Raw genomic sequence first — 11163 nt, 5'->3', positions numbered from 1 at the left:
GCAATTAGGCAGGTCTTTCATTGATTGACAGCCCCATCAGATGGAGGCAAAATAACCATGAAGTGATTAAGAATGGCATCACAAGTGCAAGTAGGTGAGACACGTGACGTCTGAGTATCAGTCCTTTTTACTATGAAGCGAAGGATATCAATGAAAAACTACTATTTATAATGCAAGGCGACCGACAAAGATAATGACCAAAATACATGTATCATTCATTCTACATTTTCATTTGGCTTTGTGCCATGAGTGCATTTATATCACATTGGGGGGGAAAAAACACCATAAGGGTCCATCCTGTATGGACAGAGAATGATTACGGGTCTGATTGATATTCCCTTTGCAAAATATTCAAAATTTTACTCCGATTGATGAACACAGCCAAAAAATTTAACTCATAATGGTTCACAACAGAACAGAAAAGTATAATTAAAAGAGCAACATCTATTGGTTTATAGTATTTATGGATCCATGATTATTTTATTTCAAACGTGCAATAGTTTTGCACTGCTGGCAGAGTAAAGTTCACAAACAGATTAGCTACTCACCATTTGTTGAGTCTCAGTGCTGCACAGATGAGCTAAAATGGCTGTTTATGGCTTAGCTCCATGTTCCCAGGAACCACTAGATGACACCATTGCACTTCAGTGTTTGTTTGGCCTCGTGTAATTTCTCATCCTATATTCTGTTAGACTGATGGAACAACATGCACACTCAGGGTAAAAGGATTACAGAGAATTACTACAGAAACATCAACACACTGGAGTCAAATGATCGGAGCAAAGAATCAGAGCCAACTATCCAAAATTCATTAGTCGAAAGATCAAAGAATTTCAGAAAGAAGAGATTTTCAGGTAGCTTAGTGTAACTAACTTTAAAGTTCTGTAAGGAAAAGTTATTGGTAAACTGAAATTACATTCCCCACACACGTACTGTACTTGCATTGCCCAATGTGAAAACATTTATTTAGTTATAAGGGCCACAACAACTCCTGAGTTTTAGATTTACACTCTAAACTATTTAAACCAGTCTTAATGAAATGTTTCATTATTCATAATTATGTTAATAAACTGAGAAGGAATTAGTGGACATGCCATGTGAAGCACTATGGCACTGAGATTTTCCCTTTTAGGTTTCAAAGGAATCATTTTGGTACTCAAGAGTCATGTGACAACTGCTGACATGAGATTACATCGTGACTCATAGTGTCAATTTGAAAATGTTGCACAACTTTCACTGTATTGTTGAAAGATATAGCTAAAGGTTCATGCAATACAGTACAAGTGCACATCCACATACCTGTTCTTGCTAGGTCTGCTTTTTGAAGGATATATTTTAATTTTTATTTTGGCATATTTCATTTAATGGCAAATTAAACCTGTCTGACTGGTCATATCGTTTAACATGTTCAAACCTGATTAAAGTCCAAAGGAAGTCTACATGTGAACAAAGAGATCATGTGGGGAGACTATGATTCCAAGTTTATGCTCATGTTGTCATAGCGAAATTGTTCAGTGCAAACGGTCATGTGATTACAACATTCCCTCAGGGCACAGAGATCCTGAAAATAAAACTCCCAGCCTGAGTTTCCACGATTACGTCTTAGGTCTCTTCCTTGTATAGTGCATCAGGAGGAGTGTTTACTGGGCAATGTTTTATTGTTTGGAAAGGGTGGGGCCCATATAAAGCTGCAAGAAAAGGTTTGTAAAAACTTTGCAAAGGTCTGGTTTTCGTGTTGACTCTGTGTCATAAAACGAGAGCTGATGTTTATCTGAGTAAAAAGAAAAAGAAAAAAGCAGACAACCACACCATCCCCTAATATTACACATGATATTATAACCTTCCACATGGCGGAACAGTGGACCCCTTGGTTTCAATAACTGGACTAACATCCAATGGCAGAAGAAAGCTAAAACAAGTACTTCCCATTGCTGCTGTTTGGACCAGCTCTCAGACATATTTTCACATAACAGGTGTGCATGCTTCTCTGTGCATCAATCCACAGCATCTCTATAAACGCCAAAAGATGGATTTTTGCCAGTATGAAGTCAATCTGGATCAGATTTGATCTAATCATGGCACTCTCTCTTCACAGCACTTCAAATCTGGGCTCATGTTTTCATGTTGACTTTCACTTCATGTTTTACACATGAAACTTTTTCTCTTTTCCAAGTTTCCTTTGTGCTAATTCTGCTATTCACTGGTTCTTATTTCTGATTCTGACTCTGATGAACATTTAAACTCTTTCCGATTATTTTGTTGCATATTGTCTTCATGTGTCCAACAATTCTTAGACATAAGTTTTCTGTGATGTCTTTTTTGGGCAGTAGTGGTTTTCATCAGCAGATATTGAATGGAGACAGATTTGATTATCCCTGACCCAATTAAACTTTTGTTGATACAGAAAGATTGCTTGAATGTGTTTAATACTGACAAGAATAATGGAATGATTTATACGTTGATAACTAATACAGATTATTCATCCATTCATTAATCTTCTACTGTTTACTCATTTCCAGGTCACAGGGGCACCTAGAGCCAATCCCACCTCACACTGGGCGAGGGAGGGGTACACTCTGGGTAGGTCACCCAATCCATCACAGGGCCAACACAAAGAGACAGACAGAGACCAACAACCACTCACACTAACACTCAGACCTACAGACAATTTACATGATGTCTATGGATCGTAGGAAGAAACTGGAGTACCTGGAGGAAACCCACACAGGCACACGGAGAACATGCAAACTCCGCACAGAAAGGCCCCAGGCTTAATATAGATTACATTTGCTCATAATTGGAACTTGGATGAAGATATAACCATATTTGAGGTTAAACTTCTTCATAAGGAGAGGTAATTAAAATGTATTTTAATTTGCCCCATGTAAGATCACATAATAAGTTATATGTAAAGCCAGAAAAACCAAAAAAAATCCAAATACAAGCTACAAAACTCAAGGCAAAACATAGAAATTGTTATTTATAGGAAAGACATTGTCATTTTTACAGCAACAGAACCATCATGTCTCTTGATCAGCATATCACTGCTTACCACACCTTATGGTGATAGCATGCTTTGTTAAACTCTACAGTATACCTTGTGTAATTACTATTAATTGAATGTACTGTTTGCTGTATATGACAAGGATTCATATGTGACGTGTCGTTTCATTCATTAATCAGGACGATCTTGAAGTTTCTGAAGTGTGAGTCAAAGTCTGTGAGCCGTTCATGTTTCAGTTTACTAAGTTTCCTGGTTTGTACCTTGTCCATGACAGAGTGGAGGGTTTCATCCGAGGCAGATAAGGCACATGCTGCTGTTGGAGCACTGATCATTTAAAATATCCTTTGGTTAAATTAATCACAACTGTTTCACACACACACACACACAATGAATGTAAAATTGATAACAACAAAAATTATTTTGTGACAGAATGTGTCATTATCTTAAATACTTTTTCAAACAACAATGGGTTGTAAGTGAACAGACGTCAAGAACACTGGTAATACAGTGTAATCTTTAAATGTTTTTTTTAAGGAATTAACACGAAACAAATGTTTGATACAATACAATGTTGGTTCATTACATAGTTATGAAAATATGTGTCCCGCAAATAATTGGATTATGAGAAACTTGGCTTTTGTATGAGTAGAAGGTGGTTTTTGCTTTATTCTGACTGTCTTAATTCATCAGCCACCAAAATACATCAATGCTCATTGTAATACTTTATATGGCAGTGTTGCCAAGTGCCTCGTGGTTTAGCTGCGTCCTGTGATTTCTGGCTGGTTGTGTTTACAGTAGATTACTAATGAAAGTGCCTACTTTGAAGTGATGAAATTATATATTTAAAACATTATATGGATATTGCATGATATATTGGTATATGATAAAGCAGTACATTTTGATTCTTTTCCATTTTTTGTCTGCAACAGTGAATCATCAACATATTCTTTACCCACATACAAACAAAATCAATCCAGCGATGTAGTTATGCTGTATGTATCAAAACAACAAGAGTTTCACATGTTTGTGTGTTTGTTAGTGATTCACCAAATGAGTCACCGTCTGTTTTGGTAGCTGATGGTTTCTCATATCTGAGCATCCAGCGGTATCTACCTTTACCTGCGGAGCCTATCAGCGGATTGGTCTGTTACCGGAAGCACTTACGTCACGAAACTTCAGGTGGGTTTTTTTTTTTTTTTTGCCCCGCTACGTTCGAAGAGTCGATACTGCGTGCGCGTCCCCGCCCACCTGTGACAGAAACCGCCCAAGGAAGCTCGTCCCCGTGTCTTCTTCCCATTAAAGGTGTGGCTGAGGAACAGGTGCGCGAGGACACCCGATAACTTTATAAAACCGAGTGAGCGCGAGAAGCTGCTTGAATTAACGGAATAATAGTCGGAGCAAACGGACAGAGGTGATTAGTGAGGGGGTTTTTGGCGGTAAAGCGAAGTTTGCGAGAGGAAAGTTGGTAATTTGGGAGTTTCACCTTCAGAGCAGTTGGAAGTCGTCTTTATTTATTCTCAATCCAGAGGAAGAAGAAGAAGACGAGGAGATGGCCAACTCCGGGCTGCAGATTTTGGGCTTCGCTCTGGCTCTCCTGGGAGTGATTGGCCTGGTGGTCGGCACCATTATGCCCCAGTGGAAGATGTCTGCTTATGTCGGGGACAACATCATCACAGCGGTGGCCATGTATGAAGGCCTGTGGATGTCCTGCGCCTTCCAGAGCACCGGGCAGATCCAGTGCAAAGTCTACGACTCCATCCTGCAGCTCAACAGTAAGTCCCGCCATACAGCAGCCGCAAGAAGCGTCGTCTGCTGGAGGTCACTTTTTTTTTTTGTTCTTTTTGCTATTTTTGGACAGATCTTAGTCTATTAAACTTAAAGCGTTAAATGTTGCTTTGAGCAGTAATCTCATTTGTGTGGTAGCATAAACACATTTATCAGGAGGTTTTAAAGAAATGTGTAGTTAACGTGATGTGACAAACTCCAAAGCCACTTTGCTCTGTTATGAGGCCTCAGAGCTGGTCTGACCGGTTTGGTAACTCATCAACCCTTTAATTCCGCCAGTGCTGTCATTCCTGTTGAAGACACACCGTCGGGCCTCGCTTCGACTGTGAAACAGAGATCAGTCTGTTATTTTATGTTCCGTAAAATAAATATAAGTAAATCTTTCCCCTTGAATAGACGGGAATGTGTGTGATACTTGTGTACTTGTAAGCCCTGGGCAATGATTACCCGATGCCCATTGTTCCGTATGCGCCACACACACACACACACACAGAGGTGAAACACCTGCATAGGCCGCTATTTAGTCAACAGATCCACCAGCAGCTCTGACTGGAGCCTGTAGGCCATCACATCAACTCTTCAGTATTACATTCATTCATTTATTTCGCCAAAAGTCTGAGCACTGCGTATAAGAAAGCCTTCAAACAGATTCCTTTTATGGTATGTGGCAGTTAGCTGGTTCAGATGCAATAACTAATGGAAAAGGAACCTGCTATTTATAGATTTTTTTTTTTCTCTCTTATGCACAAGCAAAAAATGAAAAATCTGAAGTAAAATCAGGAAGTTGGAACATTGGTCTGAGGTTATGAGGCCGAGCTTTTGTATTTATTACTCCCCTCTTCTGAGCTGCGATCATAAAACGGTGGCTAAATGGGCCAATGGTAGCAAGACAGTTGGATTCTGTATTTAGCTGACTGGGCGACTGTTCTCAGGCACAAACAGCCATCACAGTTTCATATGCCAAGTCCCTCTTTGTGTTTTTGGTGTCAATGCACCTGAATTGGTTCGTACACAGAAAAATTTCTTTTCTGTGTACGTGACTTATCGTGACTTATCAAAATATTTGATAGAATATCTGCAGCACCATGTGTCTTATCACCTCTTCAAATATGAACACAAACCATTGTTAATAAAAAAATTGTTTGATTAAAGCTTTGGTAAGATAAAGAACAAGTGCACAAATAAAGCCTCATTATTCAAAAGTACCTGGTGAACAACATGCCTAAAGCTTAGGAGATTAGAATGCAGAAAATCAAGTCAGTTAGATTGTACATTTCTTCACATTCTAGAGAGTCTGTGGTTTATTTTTTGGACAGGAAATTTATTTAGTGAAATGTCCACCTGCTGAAATTGGGAGTGTCTTCTCAGAATGAAACTTGAAACCTGGTTAGACCTGTTTCTGACTTGCGTGCATACAAACTCGCACACCTACTCCCCCAGCCCTCCCTCCCTTTCCTCCCAGCAGAGTTTGCTTGCTCTTCTGGTTAGAGCCAGTTTGCGTGTTGCATTGTTAGTGGGAGCGGCAATGAGCCACAAGAGACAGAAAGTAGTTTGTTTGTTAATGCAGTTTTATTCCTAATGGGGATTTTTAAGCACACAAAAGTAACTGTAAAAATCAGTATAGGCTTTCAATATTGTCATCGTCACAGACCAGAAATATTTCACTCCAGATTTTTTTTCTTTTCTTTTTTTTTTTACATGTTAGCACTTGTCACATTAATGTCACAATGTACCAACTTTACTATAACTGTTGGATCTACCTTATACTGTCCTTATCCAGGTGCCCTCCAGGCAACCCGCGCCCTCATGATTGTGAGCATCATTGTTGTTGTCGCTGGTCTGGGTGTTGCCTGCATGGGAATGAAGTGCACCAACTGTGGAGGGGATGACAAAACGCGAAAGTCCCGGATTGCCATGACTGGAGGCATTATCATCCTGATTGGAGGTAAGCTTTTTGCCTTTTTTTTTTTTTTTTTTGGGTGTGTTGCTGCTGTTTCTTCCCCCAGCATTTTGGACAGTTTGACATTTGGGATTTTCTTTACTGTCTTGCAGCTTTGTGTTCTATTGTTGCCTGCTCTTGGTACGCTCACGACATAATCCAGGCCTTCTACAACCCCTTCACCCCTGTCAATACCAAGTAAGCACACAGGAATACATATGTTTGAGCGTGCTTGTTTTGTTGTTGGTGCTGCAAGTTTATTGCACATGGTTGTTTATCCTTTTTATTGACTGTAAATATTTTTTTCTAGGTATGAGTTTGGGTCTGCCATCTTCATTGCCTGGGCCGGAGCGTTTTTGTCTGTAGTGGGAGGTGCCATGCTAGCAGCATCCTGCCCAAGAGGCAAACCTTCACCGAAGTATCCCATGTCTAGACCTCCAAGCAGCAAGGAATATGTGTGAACAAGACTGAGCTCAATGTTAGAGGCTGAAGAAACACTTTGGCATTCGTGCTAGTCTTATATGGAGATCGAAACATTGAGAAGATGTATCCCAGGAGATGTTCAGTACCTGTTTGTTTTTTTTTTAAGTTTCTCCTGTGCTACCATATGTTACTGTAAATTTATTTTAACAAATGTATTAAAGTTTTAAATAACTGTTTACTTCTAAACTCATTGGCCATGCCCTGTTTGGAACTCCACTCTGGTCTTAGTGATGTATTGATGTAATATCCCCTTAGTTAACACCTGTAAAGCACTAAGCTAAAGTTGAGGTGAAACACCACAATATTGTACAAATTGGAATGTAGAACATGTTTGGTGCATTTGGATATCTCACGTGTTAGGAAAATAGTTTGAATGCATCGAGTCATGGCAATGACAACTTTTGAGCAATTCATTACTGTGTAAGGTAACTCCATGATTCATCATCTGGCACCTAAGAAGCAGTTTGCCACCATTCTCTCATTTTTTTATTTATGTACCAGGACAAATGTATTTAGGAGTTTGCTTAGAATTTTATCTATATTAATGACACCGAACTGAATGTTTCTCAACTCAGTTTGCCAAAGTTTTTGCTGAGAAATGTGCAACATGAGAAATGTTGTGAGCCATTTGTCAACTTGTGCAGTGATTTCTATTTGTGTGAATGGGCTTCATGTATGATTTGTTTGTTTTTTTTTTAAAGCTACAATAATAGTTTAAATGTTTTTAAATTGTGATTTGCAAGTTTGTGTTGTACATAAAATAAAAGTGAAAAATGTCCTATTTCTGAGTTTTGGAAAGTACTTTAATGCAATTGAAAACATGAACTATGACAGAGTTGGTATGAAAATAATGCAGTTCAGTCCTTGACAAGAAAAAGACAATTTTAGAAATAGTTTAAATATTGAAGTTGGTTTTCATATTTTAAATTGTGGTCAATCTCACACAAAAAAAGAATCTGTAGTTTGTCACCAAAAAGCCTTCAGGTTATTTCCACTTTCATGCATACTTCTTCTTACGCTTTGGTTCTGCCAGGGAAAACAAAAACCTAATTTTCAACATAGACTTAATTCCTGAAGCTGACATTTGCATGAAACTGAATGAATTTGATGTGTAATATGTGAAATTACAGCAGCATGACATACTCAGGCTGCAGATCATTTTCCCTCCGAGACAGGAATGTGAAATTACCAGAGACACACTTATCACTGGCTAGAAGCCATCTTCCTGTAGGTGGCTGGGTGCACAGCTTTATAATGGCTAACAAAATGAAAGCTTTGGTTTTTATTGCCCTCTTGTGGCGTGCACAGGTAACTTTAGTTGGAGACGAAATCACATGAATTGCATGGACCTACATACAATGCACTTTATAAATCATATGTCTCAGGTGGCTCTTAAGGATTTAAGGTGAAAGGGGGACACATTTAAGTAATATCTCACCACAGCTGTGCATCTGAACCCCCCCCCCACACACACACACACACTTATGTCTTTAACTTGGGATTCTTGTGATTTGTGGGACCCAGAGGTGTCTTGCTCTAGTTCTGCCTCTCCTCTGATCCCATTCTGCCTGCCATTCTCTAATCATTGTTCTTTCCTCCCCACAGGGCAGATCATAACAGTCTTAAGGATAATGATTTCACTCCAAAGTGGCCAAAGCCTCTGAACCCAGTCTGCCTTTGTCCTATAAATTTTAAGTATTTTATTGTGTTATTGTAAGATAATTTCCCCACTGTGTCCCCACAACATGGCTCTGGGGAAAAAAGACTTTTGGGGGAGAACTGGGTGCATTCATAGTTGACATATTAATCAGGTTTGATTAGCCATTAACCAATAGAGTGTGGGTGTGACAATACCCAGTATGGTGATTTGTGTGGAAAACCTCTCATTCCTGCAGATGGATTAATCATCCTCTGTGCACCAAATGAAAATAAGACTATTGGAAGAATGAAATAGACTTTGACCGCAATCCAGCTGAATGAAGGTCTGTATATCTCAGTAGATGTGGGCCATCACAGGTCACACAGCTTCATGAGCTACCGAATCACTCACTGATAGTGAATTATTACAGCACCGTTTTATCACCACCACAGTAAATGATACATGGCTACAGGCAGTTCTTGATAGATGGCAGTTTAATGTGACGAGAAGTGGGATTGTTTGTACGAATGTTTTGGTCTGAAGAGTTTTTCAACTACCTGTCCTTCCCCATGTGTGTTAAATGGCCATTTTGATCCATGAGTAATGTTTTACGAGTCCATCTTGACACCTGCACTTTGTCTGTCTGTAGTCAGGCCGATGTGTCAGTTGAGGGATTCATTAATTGTATTTCTTTGTCAAGTGTTTGGTGGACAATAGCACATTCCTTGGTTTATATTACATATGGTTCAATCATCATATCTCACAATAACTCATTTTTCAGTAAGATACGATCCCTAACCCTGCTGACGCTGACAAAAAAAAAAACAAAAAAAAAAACAGGGTAAATAAATAGAATAATGATGTTTACAAACATCTCACCATGGAAACAGTATTGAAAAAGAAAAGTTACTTGCGCTTTCTGTAAACATCCGTGAAGCAACACAGGCTGGCTGTGCTGCCAAGACTGCTCAACAAAAAGATATTTTTTTGCTGCTCTGAGACATCTCTAACATTTACAGACAGCATCTAGCAGAACTGTATTGTATTCCCACACAGTAACAGCAATGGCCTCCTCACTAAAAACTGGTCATTTTTGACAGCTTCATTGTGTTATAAAAAAACAAAAAAACAAAACAGTTAAGTCTGGCCAGATTTAACTGTTGAACTACGGGGAGGAATATGGACACGAGGATGTAACATCATGATGGCTGTACACTAATTCAAATCCGATAGCTTAAATTCTGCTCCGATTAAACAATGACCACCTGTTGAACTTCATTAGTTGTATACATTAGGAAGATGCTGCTTTTCAAAAACCGAGACAACCATCAGTTATCTTCGTTGCAGAGAAACACCACCAAAGGTTTCATTATTTGTTTTTATTTAATCAATCTTGGGATAGTCCATCCAACGCCACAGCATATCTAAATTAATACAAACTCACACTTGTTTCTTGTGAACATGGAATGAGCTCCTGCTTTAACAGGCCCCATGCACCAACAATGACATTTTTAATCCTAACTTTAACTGGTCAAATGAGTACAGAAGTTGTGGGTTCAAACACTGACAGCCGGTGGGAAAATCTTAGAACAGCACTGGACATCTCCAAAAAGCCTCCACATCTGGTTTGGAAAGTTGTAGCAACCCATAGGCAAATTTCTTAATGCATTCAGAAACTTGCAGAGAAAGTACTTAACCTTTGTACTATTGGCTATCAGTAGTCATGACAACATCAAGCAGTTACACTGATCGCCAGGCCGACAGAGGCAAATTGCATCAGACATCCTTTCACTTGGGTCTCACAGATTAAAGGGGCTTGTGTGTGAATACGAAATGGCTGACTTTCTGCGGACGGTAGAGTACATGAAAAAAAAAAAAAAAAAAAAAAAAACAACACTGACATTTTCCCAACAGAAATTAAAAGCACTTGTCAGGGAACTGTAGGAATCTCACAATAGCATAAACATTCAAAACATTTCAAAAAGTGCAAAGTTTTTTGCCATGTTAAAGATGATACTGGAGAAATCAATACTGTGACCATCAGCTGACAGTTCTCCTCGATCAAAATTGACAAATGATGGCTGGTATTTGTTGATGTTAAGCTTTTTAGCTGCTTTGTCACTAGTCTTGTGTTTACTTTTTCTTTAACTGTTTGAACTGATCTCATGCACTTTTATTCCTCCTGCATACTTGCCAAAATTCTAGTGAAATTGTTATTTACACATTTACAGAGATGAAAATTTCTAAGTTGGTTCTCCCAGGGTTTATTCAACAAACCAAATGTCTCTGCCCCAACAAGAGCTTGGTGGAGGT

General features: G+C 39.0%; 1 protein-coding gene across 2 annotated transcripts; it reads left to right on the top strand.

The window, feature by feature from the left end:
- The first annotated feature begins 4294 nt into the window (after nucleotides 1-4294).
- cldn7b (claudin 7b) lies at nucleotides 4295-7994 on the top strand. Of its 2 annotated transcripts, none has more exons than XM_029520243.1 (4): nucleotides 4295-4776; nucleotides 6570-6770; nucleotides 6842-6926; nucleotides 7039-7994. In XM_029520243.1, the coding sequence occupies exons 1-4, from the start codon at nucleotides 4554-4556 to the stop codon at nucleotides 7187-7189; spliced, it is 660 nt and encodes a 219-aa protein (XP_029376103.1). In that variant the 5' UTR covers nucleotides 4295-4553; the 3' UTR covers nucleotides 7190-7994. The 2 variants fall into 2 exon arrangements, with proteins under 2 accessions (XP_029376103.1, XP_029376104.1); XM_029520244.1 differs by having other exon boundaries at nucleotides 4297-4776; nucleotides 6570-6734.
- Nucleotides 7995-11163: the final 3169 nt, after the last annotated feature.

The sequence above is a fragment of the Echeneis naucrates genome, chromosome 14 (genome assembly GCF_900963305.1).
Source record: "Echeneis naucrates chromosome 14, fEcheNa1.1, whole genome shotgun sequence".
Lineage (NCBI taxonomy): Eukaryota > Metazoa > Chordata > Actinopteri > Carangiformes > Echeneidae > Echeneis > Echeneis naucrates.
Note: the sequence above shows the minus strand (reverse complement) of the source record. Positions and strands in the feature narration are given on the sequence as shown.

What these genes read in the sequence shown, in the direction of transcription:
- cldn7b (XM_029520243.1), top strand. Translation starts at nt 4,554, where the DNA reads ATGGCCAACTCCGGGCTGCAGATTTTGGGCTTCGCTCTGGCTCTCCTG. An exon ending in CTCCATCCTGCAGCTCAACA is followed by an intron (nt 4,777 to 6,569) that starts GTAAGTCCCGCC and finishes GTCCTTATCCAG; the next exon opens with GTGCCCTCCAGGCAACCCGC. An exon ending in TTCACCCCTGTCAATACCAA is followed by an intron (nt 6,927 to 7,038) that starts GTAAGCACACAG and finishes ATTTTTTTCTAG; the next exon opens with GTATGAGTTTGGGTCTGCCA.